The 16,728-nt window shown below is 43.4% G+C and overlaps 1 protein-coding gene across 6 annotated transcripts in view; it reads right to left on the reverse strand.

Moving 5' to 3' along the window:
• RC3H1 (ring finger and CCCH-type domains 1) overlaps positions 1-16,728 on the reverse strand; it is a 71,703-nt gene that overhangs the window by 36,751 nt on the left and 18,224 nt on the right. For all 6 annotated transcript variants that reach the window (XM_068690400.1, XM_068690404.1, XM_068690403.1 and 3 more), the window contains exons 2-6: positions 11,826-12,193; positions 4,986-5,106; positions 3,431-3,670; positions 2,229-2,404; positions 1,130-1,330 (exon numbers count right to left, since the gene is read on the reverse strand). In XM_068690400.1, coding sequence (XP_068546501.1) covers positions 1,130-1,330; positions 2,229-2,404; positions 3,431-3,670; positions 4,986-5,106; positions 11,826-12,056 — 969 coding nt within the window. In that variant the 5' untranslated portion in view covers positions 12,057-12,193. The remainder of the gene's footprint in view (positions 1-1,129; positions 1,331-2,228; positions 2,405-3,430; positions 3,671-4,985; positions 5,107-11,825; positions 12,194-16,728) is intronic.

A 16,728-nucleotide genomic window follows, 5' to 3' on the forward strand; every position in this document is an offset into this window, starting at 1 on the left:
ACAGAGCTGCCTTACAAAACTGGACTAATTTTTTCCTCACACAAGCTGACTTCAGCACCTTGTATTAAATTCCTTCTATGGTATTATGAGCACACCCTTTTTTGACATTAGACGTTGAAACACAGTCCTACATAGACAAAACAAACTGGCATTACTTCTAGCAATGTAACCTGCCTTTTCTGTGTTGTACTGGCACCCAGAAAGAAATGCAGATATTAGAGAACATTTAAGTAAGATTTCTTAACATTCTGGTATCTCCAATCCCTGAACCAACAGGACTGTATCCTGGTTTACACCAAATACAGATGACAGTAAAGAGCAAGATGGTAGAAGGAGAAAGATTATTAGCATCCCCACATGTTAAGTATTGAAAAATATTGTTAACTCTACCTAGAGCCTTCATATGTCCTCTGTCAGAACACCTGAAAATGTGGGCAAATACATGAATATGTAGCAGTCCTTGGAGCCAATCCTCCTGAATGGCAACCCAAAGCATTTCACAGCTTTTGTAACTGTTCAAAGCATTACAGTTCAGTTCTTCCCAGCTAATTTAGGCACTTTTATGTGTTGCCTAACATCTGGGGGGAAATCCCCTAATTTAAACATTTAGGGAACGTTTTAAACATTTTAGGGAACATAGGACAAATGTTCCCTCTAACCAAAAAGAGATATGAGCATTTCCAAATGCCAAGTCATTGTATTTAAGAAACATGTTTCAACATCTCTTACTTCATTCATGTACAGACTAGGAGACTGATTTTCTTCCAACTTATTGACTAGCTCCCTGCCTGAAAACATGAACCATTAACCTCTCCTGCCACGTTCAGTTATCGTATGTTCACAAAGGACACCTCCCAGCTAGCCCCAGTGCAGCTAACCCCTGTGGCTTCTCACATGCTGACAGAGGTGAAGAAGAAAGAGATAGCAAGATGGCAGAGGGAGCAAGATTCACTAGGTTACAGCTATAATTATTCAAGCCATAACAGGCTTTGAAATAATACGGCAAATGATTAATGGATGAGTATACCTGGGTACAATGTGTATATATACTCAAGCATTCAAATTACAAGCATATAAATCTAAAACAGTTGCAAGGAAGATAAAGTGGGCTGATTTTAGGTGGCTTTACCTTATCAATGATAGACTGCATGTGGGATTTGTGAGATTGGTCTCCGTATAACAGGGAGGACCACTGATCTGGTGCAATGCGTAAACCTGCTTCCATAGCAATTTGAACAATCTGGGAATCATGTTCCCTTCTCAGAGCTTCGTAAGTCCGAAATTCCTCTTTCAATTGCATCAGGGAGGAATCCTCATCACGCTTTGTCACCTAGTGGGGAGAAACAAACCAAATACAATTAAACAGGGTAAGAAGATGTAAAGTCCAAGGCAAGAGAAGTTGTTAGCCAGCAAGTAAATTCCTCCTCCCAAATGAAACTGAACTATGATAGTATGCAGCCAACACCACCAGTGGTTCCTACTAAAATAACACTTCTCCACTTCTTGGTGGTTGCAGTTGATATCAAATATAATTTACTCAGAATCTGACCCAAACATTGGTGGCAGTATCAGACTTCCTGAACAACTTGACAGCCTCTACACTTTACTTCTCAAACCAGGGTATTTTGTTTGTATTGCAGGTTTTTGTTTTAGTGTATCAGTACCAGCAACAAAGCATTTTTCTAATTTAACAAGAGTGAAAGTAGAGCACCTAGGAATGGACCATTAAATAGTGTAAAGCACCATAAACACCTTAAATTCACTTTATAACAACTCTGGTACTCCAGTGCCTTGCATTTCTTTCTATCCACATCACCATTCAATTAACAGAACTGGAGATTTTCCAGCTTTAAGACTCTTCTAAGGAGATAAGCCACACCGACTTACATACAAGTTTTGTTACTGTGCATCCATTAAGCCTGGACAACACCCAAACTTAGATTTACAGCTTAAACTTCCAATTTCAGCCTACACTGCCACCACAGATGTAGGAGAAAGAACTCTCTAAACACATTCGGGACTTGATTAGGAATACTTCTTATAACCATACATATTTTTAGACACAATCAATGGTACAGGACAATGAAAACTGAAAATGAAGAACAAAAATATGCATTTATACACATTTGAATGTGTACTGAAATGAATTTTAAATTGAGACATCTTTTTGCTATATAAAGAAATATTTCCCTGCATTATGAAGTCTCCAGGCAGGATCTTCTTCATACCTTGAAGCATGAGGCTCTGTAAAGAAGCTGGACAACATGCCCAATGCTAGTTTTAGAAGCCTGAGGAAATCGTGGCTCCAGTCTCTGAACCACAAAGAGAACTAAGACCTTCCGTGACAAAGCAGATCCATCTTCCAGAGCTAGCAGAACCAGCTTTAAAGCCTCCTCTTGCATGGCTGGGGGGAAAACAATAAGAGAAAGATCAGAGAAGACCAAGGAAGATATCAGCATTGTTTCATGTTTCTCTACAAGTAAGGGTGGGAGACCAGGTACAAGCCACACACGTGTACTTCCAGATTACCAGACTGTGACTGCAGAAATATTTTCTTTTATTATTATTACTTATTTTTCTTTTTTGCTTTATTCTCTTTTGGGTATCAGATGATAGAAGACTTCTTCATTCCTGTCTGTATCTCTGTTCTAGTATAAGTTTTTGAAGTGCATTATCCCCATAACATCACAGAATGCTGCCATACTGAGGCACAACAAGGCTGCTTCCTGGGCAGGTAAAAGTAATTAGTGTCCCCACAAATATATTAAGCGATGTACCACCAAGTATTTGACTAGATAACAAGCGTCTTTGATCCTTGCAGCAGTGCAGAAGTCAGCATTCCAAGGTTACACTTCCTTTATTTGTTTCAGTGGTAAAACAAACAAACAAACAAAAAAAACACTTCTGTTTTAAGCAACTGGCTTCCTATTTCACAGCATTCTTTTTTGTTGGTACTCAGAAAGTTAACTCTACATGTTCAGTAACCAGACTTTTTTTTTTTTTTTAAGCAAATTTGATTTAGTGTTCTATGGGAAAGAGTTTAGATTTCTAAGTACATAACTTAAAAACAAAAAAACCTGACACACCCATACCCTATGGGTACCAGATCTCTTCCACACAACTCTAGAAGGGTCCTGCCTCTCCAAAGAACACCTGAGAGACTATTTTCTATTTTATTTTATCACAAGAACAAAAGAACACAGACCAGTCTGAATTTTACAGATTTGCAAAAGCACTAAAAAAGCGAGAAGTCCACGACAACATCCCAATAGCTATATCATTAATTCTGAAGACCTACTATTATAAAATCAGGCCAGTGCCCAATAAAAATCACTCGGACAATTTCAGTCACAAGGATGTCCATTTCTTAGTCCTTCCTAATTCTGAATTGCTTCTAGTATACAAGCAGTACTACATGTGTGTTACCTACCTGGGCCAAGGAACTGGCACCCTCTGGCTCTCACTGCAGCCCAAAGGTTAGAAGAAAGTTGCTGAGGATTTTGATGCTGAAGAATGAGCTCCGTGACTGTTCTTTCACCAAGTGACCGTGCAGCACGCATAGCTCTGATCCGTCCTTCTTCCTCCACTAGCTGGCAGTGAACTAGTGTCACAAGTTTCCTTTGCATAGGACGACTTAGAACGCTCTGAGTAGTACTGTTAAGACCCACACCTTCAAAATAAAGCAAAGCAGAAAAAATATCAGCTACCTCTTAACTCCTCCTCTTGTGCCAGCCTTCAGCTGCCGTGCTGGAGAAATGCAAAACTAGTTCTCCTGATGTCCACTTGTTAAACAGAACACCTCAGAGAAGGGATATCGCCACTTCGTTTTTGTCAGTTTGTTTCACCCAGCATTACAAGCTGACAGCTCCATGCAGTCACCCTTCCCACGGATTTATGTTTTTGTCTCTGTGACTGCTTTGGCTGTCTAAGATGTTAGAAATTCTCTCCCCATGTAGGAAGTCTGCTCTGAACCCTCCCCGATGGATTCTCAGGTGCCTCCTCAAGGACAGGAGGACCATACTGTAGCCCTTGCCTTATTTGTGGGCTTCAGGGATCACTGTCTTCTTTAACCACCTGTCCGTTTTCAGACATAGAGTATCTTACCTATATTTGAGATCGACGCTGCTTTGACCTACCCAAACTAAACTGGTATGACCCAAACACTTTTGAGCTCACGTGAACAAATACATTCACAGATGTGCTGGGAACCACTGAGAGCAGGGTAAGAAACAAGTTACCAGACACAGAGCTACCCCGCTGAGCTTGTTCTGCAGCACGGGCCATGTTCATTAGGGCACTACTACTCAGAGTGGTTACGGTACTACTGTTGTGCTGTACAAGTTGGAAAAGCTTGAGAGAACTTTTTGTAAGAGTCTAGTTTTGGACCCCCATATTGCTCACCTCTCCTATTTCACTGGCTTCTACATCTAGGAAGGGTTGACAGGTTTTCCAAGTCCACCGTATGCAAGGTAGGTAAAATACATACTCTGGAACTCAGTTCAATTTTGTTACTTTAGAATTACTCAGACAGACCTGCACTTGTATATAATCTTGCATATCAAAGTATACTTGTTTCTCTTGTAGGTCCTATATCTAGTAACTCTCTTGTTTCAGTTGATTCTTCTGCTACAAACATGCTGCACTACAGTTATCTCAAAGCAAAGCAGAAGTAAAACCATGATTTTTAGCTTTATCTAGTTGACTGAGGTGAATTCAACTAAGTTTGTCTCAACTTACTGTACCAAGGCCAAATGTGCCTCAGCATTTTCTAGGCGTTATTTTTGACTTAAGGACTTAGAATTTATTTTCCCCCAAGTGAAGACATAACCCTAATGCCTAGGAAAGTGTTTTCAACCACCAGTCATTTTTAAACTAGATCTGAATCAATTTTTCCCCCTAATAGACTAACTAGTCATTTGGACAGTTTGCTATGCATGTTACGTGTTTCCATATTTCATTTTGAAAGGAAACCATGTAGGAATTACCTCTTGCGCTGCTGAGTGGTTTGAGGTACAATGCTAATTCTTCCACACATTTCTTGCCCTCCTCATAATGCTTGGTATCTTCAGCTCCACTACATAAAGTAATTGGCTGCTGCTCAGGAACCTGAGAAGAGATGACGTACGTTTATGACAAATATGCATAAATAACAGGCAGTCATACTTACAAATGCCACATGAAACTAGTTAATATCAAGCATTTCCTGTTTTGTTCTTCTTCTCAGTGTTTTTCTACATTAGTAAGCATTTTTTTCCAGCTTGTTTAGTGAACAAATGGCAAAGAAACTATCAGTTAAACGGAAGATTAAACTAGGCAGCAAATTTATGGTTGTATCAGACTTTTTATTTAGTGGCTGACAGGAAATAGAAGCATAACAAGAGATATATTAGCATGAGAAACTTAGCATTCTTTGCTACTATAAATTTTTGTTAAAGTCACATGCATATTGAGACATCTCCAGAGCTGGCTGACCAAATATAGAACAGATCAGACAAACTCTGACTTGCAAGAACATGCAGATTCACGGCTAGGGCCTCACAGCTCTGATATCATCCAGGGCTAAGTGATCTGAGCTGTGTAGGTGGGAGAAATACCAAGCAGCAGATGCACTAGGCCACCCTTGCAGTGTATTCTGCCCAGGCCCACTCAAGCAAGCAAAAAAGACCACGTTACCCTGCATAGTACGAAGGAATACAAACTGCAGGTATCAATCTGACAGCACAGGACAGTTACAGGCTTGATTTTATTTTTATTATGTTTTGGCTATGGCATTTATTCCTTCATCCAGGCATCCACCAGAAAACAATATTTTTTGAAGGGATGTTGAATCCCACCCCCTCCAGGTTTTTTTTCCCCCCTCCAATTTCAATTCCTACAGCTTTAACAAATCTGGGGGTGCAGCACAGCACCGTAGACAAACGCTACTACTCAGCAATCAACTCAACAACTACAGGGTAGCATAAAGAACAGGAATTTTTCAGAAGACTAAACACAGGCACTTTTTGCGTATGCTACTGAAGTGCAAATAGATCTCAGACTGACTTCCACCATTTCCAAGTCAATCACTACAACATAATGCTAATAATCCTATGCAGCTGCTCACCCGAGCCTCAACCTAGAAGCACAAGTCTTTAATGCTTGAGCTGCAGACTGCTACGGACCTGTTAACCTTCACACATAAGTACCCCAGCCATGTCAAGAGTAACATTACAATGGCAGCAGTGAATAGAAGCCGTGAACTGATATAAACGTACCTCACCACAACTGTGGACAAGAGTTTTCCTATTAATTTTAACAGAAATCATGTTCCAGTGACATGATCACGCTTCTACAGGCCTACATGCTGGGTTGGGGGGAAATGCTCATTCTGACAGGCCTCAGAGAAAGCAGGGTTACTACTTGCATAACTCCTGCTTTGAAAGTCAGCTACAAAAAAAGCCTCCCAATGCAACACACAAGCTGCAACAATTACAAGAGTTGATACCACTCCAGAAACAAGATAATCAAAACAGCCTGGATCAGACACTTTTACTCCTCCTACAGGGGAAAACATGAGTTTAATCACACCAAGACAGGAAGGGTAGCCTGGATGATTTCCACAGACTACAGTTAACTTATGAGGGATTTGTTTTCCTGTTTCTAAACAAGAAAGATTTTGCAAAAGTAGATTTTTGCAGCCCGATCTTACAGAGGTGAAGTGTAACTGTTTCACCAACACCAACCTCAGTCCTGCTGGCTTCTTGTGACTTGGGCACCAGGCATTAATTAACACTCTGGCATTCCCTTCCATGCTAACAGAACACCCCACCTCCTTTTCAAAGCCACTGCCATTTTCCCAGGCTGCTGTCTGGGAAGTCCTACCAGCACAACTGGCTCACTGATCCCACAGCGTGCATCTCATGCATTTGTGCCGAGACAGGCACTGTGCAGTCTCTGCCCTATCTCCAGCTGTAATGTATTTAGGGGAAATTCCCTCTTGCTCCTGCAAGCGTGCAGTCCGCCAACAGCACCAACTTGAAATGCAAGCGCAGCAGACAGAGCGGGCTGGGAGCAGACAGGGCAGGAAGCAGCACTCAGCCTGGGATTTCTGTCTGGAATCGGTGCTGGGTTAGTGTGCATTCACGGCAGCGGCCTGGAATGCCGGACACAGCACAACACAACTGGCAGCACACGGACTGTCTGGCCAGCTCACAGAAAGCCTCCCCTGGCCCAGGAAAAAGCTGGCACAGGAAAACTGCCAAGAGTTGAAGAAACTATTCAACACTGTGCCTCTGCACGTCAGTCCCTTTTCTCCTCTTTGCAAGGGAAGCTTTAACATAAAATCCGAAGGCCCTGCACAGCTGTACTTCTGGTAAAACAACAGCTCGACAGAGATTTAACTTCCGTCTTAAGCTGAAGCAAGCGTCACATGGAATGATAACACAAGAGGCTTACTTTGTGGCTTCAGGAGCCTTCAGGAGAGAATACATTTCTCCCCACATGGATCACACCACTGAGGATGAAATAACTCCCAGCAAAGCTTACGAGTAATTTATCCTTTTGCTGGTACTACTATACACAGTTCCAAGGCTTCCCCCCCTACTATTTCAGATTAGGGGAACAGCACTGACCAAGAAAAAAAAAAAAAAAGAACAAAAAAGCCATGATTCACGAAAGTCACATAAGAGCTGAATTTTAATGTTGGCTCTATCAAACAATCGCTGGGAGACAAGTGAGAAATCATTCAAGTTCAAAGCATTTTCACTTCCCCTTCTCAAAATATCTCTGAGAGCATGCTGGACACTTTGGTCATGTCTGTTTACAATGCCTCTTGAGAGCCTCAAAATAGATGCCCCGCAGAATGAGTTCATGATTTTCATCCTCATTCAATAGTCCATTTTCTCAGACACCGCACCCTTCACAGTTTTAGTTTTCACTGCAAGTACATTTACATAACACAACGAATGCCTCCCAAGGGAGGCTTGAACAAGACCGGAAAAATAACCTCAGATGCTTTATTTAAGCCTGTGCTCATTCTGTGCACATCTGCCTGAGTGACAGGGGCAGGTACCGCGCGGTGGAATGCTGCCCATCAGCGTGGCTGCACGCGGCCGCAGGACGAGGCAGGTTGCACAGTGCGAGGGGGGGGCAGAAAAGAATGCTAATGCACCATCCTCCATCCCCACAGATGGATGTCTTGTTTTCTGCTAAGAAACAACCAAAAAAACAAACCAACGCCACAGCCCACTGCCCAGTTCCTTCACCAAGGATAACTTTTTTTTACAGAAAATTCCTGTCATGGCGCTCGCTTCACAAGAAGCTACACCACCACATCACCAAGTGGTAATTCAAGCTTTGCAGCCGCAATCTTCCCCTTTTCAAAGGGTTATGAGTTAAGATCACTCAGCACGTTCTCTCATTGTGCACATGATTCCGCTGCCTGCTGCCTGGAATTGCATTTATCATGTCCACAGGAAACTACGGAAGAAATTAAACCACCACAGGAATTACTGCCACTTGATGTCACCTGTTTGGAGTGCACACAATGCAGTTACAGGTGCCGCAGAAAACAGGAGGGAAGAGATTAGATGACAGGTCCATGACTAGCACCTTCAAAACACTGCCCTGGTCATGTTTAAAATATTTACGTACCATGAGTAATACAGGGATGCTTGAATAGTTAACATGCAAAACCTCGTTCCCTTAGAAATTGGCTTAAGGGATTTTTTTCCTCTACCTAAGAAGTTTAAAAAGCAAGCTATCCCAGGGATGATCTAATAAAGCCTTTCTAATTTGTATTAGAGGCACTGTGCCTCCCTTCCCTCACACTGTTCTTAGCTCTCTCTGAAGTGCTCAGCTAGTTCCAGCCCTCCCAGGGATAATAATTCTCACCCCCTCCTTCCAAGCCCTTCTCTCCTCATCTTCCGAGGCTGATCCTATCTACGTGCATGCCAAACTGCCCAGCTACCTTCCCACTCAACAGACCCTGTGTCCAGGCTTGGTGTGTCCCACACTATGGCAGGGAAGCAGAAATTTGAAACTCTGCAAGAGTTTTCGTATCAAGTATGGTTTTAAATTGGGAAACAATTTTACTCCTTGGAAAGGGGTGGGAAGAGGGAAAATTCATGAGCAGACAGTAATTCAAGCAGTAAACCAACACTCTTCACCATGAGAGCAATGAAACCTTCACAAAGATAATGCTCTTATTAGGAAAATAGGTTACTGCTCCTCAGGTGCCCATGTGACAAGCTCAGCACATTTTCTGCAGAAATACAGTCCTGCTTGCTTCACCCCGTGGCTCTGTGTGAAAGCCAGCCGATGTGACTTGCCCTGAAATCCTGTCGATGCTGCCAGTCACAGCAGAAGAGATTTGTTTCATGAACTGCCTGTTCTCCTCCTCTGCCTCCAGCAAAAAGCACACAACGCTTATAAACGTGTGAACTTCTCAGAAACCTCCCCAAAGGGAGAAGAACAAACTGTTCTTTTCTCCCCCGGATAAAAGCTGTAATCGTGTTCTACTGTATTTCCATCTAAAAGGAAGCCCGCTTTTTGGGATTCATCATTTAAAAATAAAGCATTACAGGTCTCTACGGACTCAGGTTAAGGTACACATGGGTTTGTTGGAGATTAGGGGAGTTTGAAGACACACACAACCTCCTGAAACTAAGACAAGAAGTGGAACAAGAACATGGGCTTTGTTTTGTTACGGAAATTGATGATACTGCTTGTTTCGTGCTCTGGCTTGCTGCTCTCAGATCGTTTTTGTTGATGTGTACCAAAGAGAGCCCATCTTCTTCATGAGACAGAGCTCGAAGTTGGTATAGTTTCTCTGCAGCACTGTTTTTTTGTCCATTAGCGAAGTCTTCCTCTGTAAAAGATGTCAAGCCTGGCCATTCTTAAAGAGATTTGAGGAAAAAAGCCACTGTTTCCCTGTCCTTCCCAGCAGAGCAGCCTAATTATGCTCTAGTACTCCAGAGTCTGGTAAACATTGCAAGAGGTGCCAGGAAGGGAAGGAGAAGAGGAGAAAGGATGGTGACTTAGACTGAATGCTAATTTCATTCACAGCACTGGAACACGCTCACTGAAACTAGGAGAGCTGCGGGTGTGTGTGTGTACAAGTTTCTCTTAAGGGGAACGTGGAGACAGAAATAAAAGCCCCACTAAGCCCACCAATTACTGCTCAGGTCACACACTGCGGTGAGCAAGCATGCATGCGGGAATGGGTGACAAACAAGAGGGAAGAGGGTACGATCTCTTTTGGTGACATTTGCAGGTTTTAAGGTCACCACGAAACAAGGTTCTATGAATCTGGATTGTGGAAAATTTAAGATATGAAAAGGAGCACAAAAAAATATGCCATTAGGTCAAAATCTGAACCTAGAGCTCAGAGGGCTCTCAGGACACATACAGCACTGCCATACCCTTCTTCACACATACAGATGAGGAAGTTCTGACTAGCTAACTAGCAAAACCAGAATAAAACTCTATTAATTGTAACAGGGGATGGGTGATTTTCCATCTCATTCTACAGGATCTTCTTTTTGTGGAAATTCTCATTTAAGCTATCACATAGCTACCTACATAGACAAAGTATAACAAAGGCACACAAAACCACCAAATAAATGCAGAAGCAAAGACCTTTATCATAAATGTGGACATTTGGTTACAGCTGGAACTACTCTAGAAACTCCAAAGAGGAAGGAAGGACGATACAAAGGAGCAAGAGGGGAAGAAGAGAATGGTAATATTTATGGCATCACCCACAGATCTCACACTGCTTGGAAGCCCTTCAAGGGTGGCAGCATATGCACATTACAGAAATGGAAGCACAGAGGCTCATTATCCTCTCCTGCAGAGCACGATGAATCACCAGTACAGCCAGAAACACAAGTCAATTTTAAATTTTCTGATACAAGTTCCAGACCAATACACCTCATGAAGAAGAGAAATAAGCACTCCTTGATAAACAAAAACACAGAACAAAAGTTGTAAAACCACACCTGAATCTTTGTCACAGCACCTTGTGAAAAATATCGTAAGAACACTTTCCCATCCTCCTTTTACAGTTCTTCCACAACACAGGTCATCTCTTTTACCTGACCTACACATCTCCTTGAACTTTCTGCTGAAACTCTGCTGAACCCAGACAGGGAAGCAGAAAATGGGAAAACGACCACTGTAAGGGAACCGCATTCCTTCTACATTTCTGCTTCTTACCCATAAGTTTGACACAATCATCCCTCCTCTCCCCAAGATCGTGACCCTGTCCAGCCTTGGGAGGTATGGGCTACAAGAAACTGCTGATGCTCTAACCACGATAAGCTTATGCCAATTTAAGTATGTGCTGCAACTGAACAGGACAATCCTGCTTTCCCCTGGCCCCTCTCTCTAGGCTGCCAGTAGCACCAGGAGTACTCATTCTGGTCAGATCACCCTTCAGCTGGCCTCAGTGCACCCCTGCCAGCAGAAAGGGGCTCTTGGGCAGGCTCTCCCATTCTCCTGGAGGGGGGGTTAGATTAATGTCAGCTCACAAAGTTATCTATCTCGTGCTTTCAGCAGAGCACAGATGGACACACCTTAGAGAAGAAGGAAGGGACCAGAACCAGCCCTTTTGATTTAGTGTAGTCGTGAGCTGTCGACAAACCTAACACCAAATCAGTCAGTGACCAGTAGAAGCAAGATCTGACCTGCTGTTCCACTATCTAAAACCTATAATCACCACAGTCAGTCTACAGAAAGGCAGACGTCTCTTCTACACTGTCACATTCTTTATTCATGAGTCTTTTTACTCCTTTCCTTTTGGAGGACAACACAGAAAGAGATAAAAAAAAAAAAAGCACTGCTACCTGAGCACCCACTAGCTGCAGCAAGGCTGAGTTCACAGGAAGGAGTTCAATGTCGGTGTTGATAGTGGTCTGGTCAAAGGGGCACGCCTTCCGGTGGAGCTTGTTGAGGCACATCTTGCAGACAGTGTGGCCGCAACCCAAGCTGATGGGCTTTCGGATCGTTTCGTCGAAAGTCTGTGTGCAAATTGGGCAGGAGAGAAAATCTGTCCATTGTGGAGCTTGTACAGGCATTGCTTCAGGAGTTAATTGACAGGACAAAAATCTAAAGCACAGATTCCACTGGAATCAAAATCTTTGAAAAAAAAGTCTGTTCGTTTTTAAATATCTTCTGTAAGTACAGACGGTCAGCACATAGTGTGAAACATAACCTAAAAGAGAAGAGAAACACAGTTAGCATTCTATGCTGGAACAGGCATTTCAAATCCTTTGTGCTATGCAAACGCCACTCATAGATGTATAGCTCAGCTAGGAGGGCAGTTCTAACATTAAACAGACTGAGTCACAACCTGTTTTAATTCCAGCTACTCTCCGGCACTGGAAAAGCCACTTAGAACTGTTTCTGCTGTTAGGCATCCTTAAAAAAAAAAAAAAAAAAAAAAAGCAAGGTAGGTATCCACCTGAAGTTATGAGGCTGGATTAATTTTCCATTTTAATGTTTTTTTCTTTACAGGCAAGCTAATTAGCATCAACTAGATTTGAAACAAAACAAGACATTTTTAAAAGCATTATTGTACTGATTCTACTAAAACAATATTTATTTATTTAAAGTACTGATTAAAATTTTACTTTGACAAGGCTTCATCCAAAACCTGTATCATGAGCAAGTTTCCCCCCGTGTTCAGGGGCTCCAGGCTGGCACACAGTGACTCTGCAGACACATCTGGGCTGCCACAGCCTCAGCAGTGCGGGGTGAATGGCTGAGGTGCAGCCAGATACCACCTGCATCATCACAGCTCACACACAGTGCCGGGTAACACCCCCCGCTGCTACTACAGCACCAGTCCCATGCTCAAGCGGATTCCCATAGACCTGCGTTATGCCACAGGGACTTATCTGGGCACATCTCAATTATCCTGGGAATCCCCACGTGTTACGGGGTGTAAGTCAGCATTGCAAACTTGCCCTCAGCCTGTCCACCAAGCAGCGCCGTTCCTCAAAAGAAGGAAGAACTTCCACAAGTCATTTCTGACTCTAAGAGCAAGAACTGTCTCTCGAGAACCCTTTCTAAGCCTGATTTATACCATTAATTCCCTATCTAGAGATTTTATAGGCAGAGAAAGTCAAATTTTCTCTAATGCATCGACAGATGACACAAACACCGTAACAGACGAGAACCCGGAGGCAGTCTGTTATTTGCCACTTTCGTATCAACACACAGAGGAAGCAAATGTTACTACCTGTGAGGGAGCGGGAAGATGAGACACCTCTCTGGGACGATAAAGAAATGCAAGACTACTTAATGCACACGATGAACGTTAAAAAACAGCACACAGGAGATATGAATTGATGTGAACAGAATCCTTATCAGAAGCAAAATCAATAATGAACAAACTCAGTGTCTGTCCCGCTCTCTATAACCCGTGAAGTCAGCAAAAAACAGTTCAGGTAACAAAGAATTAGTGCCAGATTTTTCTCCATCTCTCACTTTCCCACGCTGTATTGGCTTAGGCTTTACACCAAGAAGAGAGCACTCGCTTGCTATAATCTGTTTAAACAGAAGCAAAGCCAGCAACCTTTCACCAAATCTTAGCTATAACAAAAAGGAGAAAAACATGAAAACAAGAAAAATCTCAACACCAAGTAAAGGCCAAGAGAAACTTCAAGTTAGAATTGCATAATTAAGAATCAAAGCATTTTAAAACAGCAACAAAAATGGGATGCTAAAACAGGCTGAAAAGCCCCAGGCTTTTGTTCCAGAGCGCAGCGCGATGTTCACAGTTAACATCATTTTGCCAAGGCAAACAATGAACAGTTACTAGTTAAGCTTTTAGCCATGTTTCAACAGCACATCCAAAGCTTAGTTCTAAAGCTAATAAAAATAAGAGACTACCTATATCATCACAAGATGCACAGCACCATACAGCCATATAACAAGGTACCCACTGCAAGTCCGTTTCCTCGGCAGCACCCTGTGTGGATAGAGGCACTGTAGGTGCTAATCCCAACATACCAGCATCCTGCAGCCTGTGCTGAATGGTGTTGTTTTTCCCTAAATGACCTCTTTATTAGAAAACCAGTATTTTTCATCTTGTCAGCAGACCGCCACATCAAACCCATTAATAGTGCCTCATTATATCCCAAAGGAAAACATGTACACTGGTCAGTTACTTGACTGAGCTAACTGCCTAAAACATTTAGGGAATTTACTTGTAAGCCTCCCCTTCCTTTATTGATTCCCTTTATTAATAAGCCTTGGCATTCAGCATCTCATCTAGAATCACTCTTTGTGAGCCAATCTGTCATAGGAACTACCTTGAAACACTACAATCCTCTCTGCAAAGAGCGTCAGTACACAGCTTCATAAGGAGCATGCATCCTGCCGTACACCATCTGAGGTTCACAGTTTAAGAGCTGAATCACATTGCTTCCTTCCTACCATGCTGGCATTAAAATAGCCAGAAACAATTTCCCAGACTCATCTGCAATTCAGAAGTAATTGGAACAGTCTATTTGAAACACTGATTATTAACCACCGTGTTAAACCAAGCATTAACAAGAGGAGCAATTTCTTACTGAGAAAATCTAAAAGCAGACACTAACACGAAGCTACCCTGCCAACAGAGCGAGTCGGGGGGGGGGGGGGGGGGGCATGGAGACTTCACCAGCCCAGACTCAGAAGTGGAAAGAGGAGACTTCAGCACACATTAACACAGGAGTTAACTAATTATAAAACCAGAGACATGTTGTTCCTGCTCATACCAGCACAATGAAGTAGGTCACATTTATTTACAATCTTAATGTTAGAGAGAGAAGTTTCTGTTTTCCAGTCAGGGGAGGGAGTAATTCATAGCATCACTGGTCCCTTACCAAGTGTTGAAGGACAGCAAGGCAGGTTCCAAAACGCTGGGAAGCAAAGGAAGGCAGGCTTACACACAAGCACACTGCACGAGGGTCCTCAGCAGCCCCAGCCTGGCACTGAGCAGCCAGGCCAGGAGGGCACTCCCAGCCAAGCAGGGGTGAGATGGCTAAAAAGGCACGTCTCACCGTGGGTAACAGCTCCCCTTCTGCCTCACGGAGTTCCCTGCCGCCCCTCGCTGCGCTGAGCTTTTCCCTCTGCAGCACCTGGGGACACGTCCTGGTGCCTCAACGCCAGAGGAAGGCTGCTGATAGCGCTGACAATAGAAAATACATCTGGGAGCAACCTCAGGAAGCCATCCATCCATTTCAGCGCAGTCTAACTGCTGAAACAGATGGCTAACTGGCTCGATCCAGCCAACCTTTTCCCCACAGAGGAAAATAGCTGTTGGAGCACCAAACCCTGTTCCGCCAATAAATCTCCCAAACAGAACAGCACAGAACCAAGAACTCCTCTGGTCCCGTGGCCAGTGGGAATGGCACGGCAGGGACCGACAGCTCCCAGGGCTGGCACCGCCCCAAGAACTGCCGCTGCCGCGCAGCTCTCCACGTCCATGGCTTCAGTTTCCCAGCTAGGTCCTCAGTTTTCGGGCTTGGAAGCAGTCGTGCACTGAGATCCGATAGAAACCTTGCCCAGACACGACGTACATAAGAAGTGAAACTGGGGAAGATGCATCATTTGTGCAAGGTCTGTGACTTGCCATGACCTTGTAAGTCAGAAAACACTTAGTTTCCAAGAACTGCTTTAAACACAGGAGAAATTACAAGCTGCAAGGAGACAATGGCAAACAGTATTTCATTGCCACAGACAGCTATCAGAACCACCACCGCTGGAAGAGGGAACAATTCCCAGAACAGATAAGGTAGAAAAAGCATACGCATGCCTTCATGGGGCAACACTTTTTAAATATGCCTCTCCAGGATTATGCCAGAGGTACGGAGTCTGGTGAGCACAATGTAAAGCCTGCAAGCAAAACATACCAATTTGAGTAAGACCCCCCTCCCCAGGACATTATGACTTCTTAGCCCACTCCGCCTTCTCTTTCACACATGAATTCCCAATATTTTAAACATTTACACACACATCTTCGTGCATGACTGAAGATAAAGACACGCTAGAAAAAAAGACCAGAAAATACACAGGTGCTGTCACATACAGGCATGTAGTGAATAAGAGGTTAGGGACCCGATTTGAATTGCTAGCATTTTGAACAGGGCCCACCATTTGCTCAAGTAATAGGCCACAGATCTCAGGACAAGGAGGAGTCAACACACTTGCCTAGAAATTAGTTACCAGTATTTCAGTTGCTAGTGTCACTTTATGCTATACCATGCACCTAGCCTACTCTAAATGGAGGTAATAGGCTTTTTTTTTTTTGTTTTGCAAGCAAGCTTTACTACCGCCTGGTTTGCCTTCAACTTCCTATTCACACACTGTAGTGTGGGGAAGAACACAAGAAAAAAAAGCTACAAGACATCCACGGTGCAAAAACTAGAAGAACACGGACCTGTAACTAGGAATGAAGGAGCCCCAAGACACGTACCTTGGACACTGCACTGGGACTAGAGACACTCTGAACATAGGAAATGTCTGCATGCAAGTCTCCTGCTTATGCTTAGCTCTGTACAGGCTTTATTTTTCCAGTTAGAACTTGGAAAAAAATCACTGAGGTCTCCTCTCTTCTGGATCCGTCCCCATCCCCCCAAAATCCTTGAGATTCCATCCTTAACCGAGACTGGAAATGTCACACTGTGATCAGATCAGCGACCTGTCTCCCCTGGGATGCCACTGGAGAGCTCTGCCAGTGCTTCAGACAGCCAAGCCTCG

This window comes from Anas acuta, chromosome 8 (assembly GCF_963932015.1).
Source record: "Anas acuta chromosome 8, bAnaAcu1.1, whole genome shotgun sequence".
NCBI lineage: Eukaryota > Metazoa > Chordata > Aves > Anseriformes > Anatidae > Anas > Anas acuta.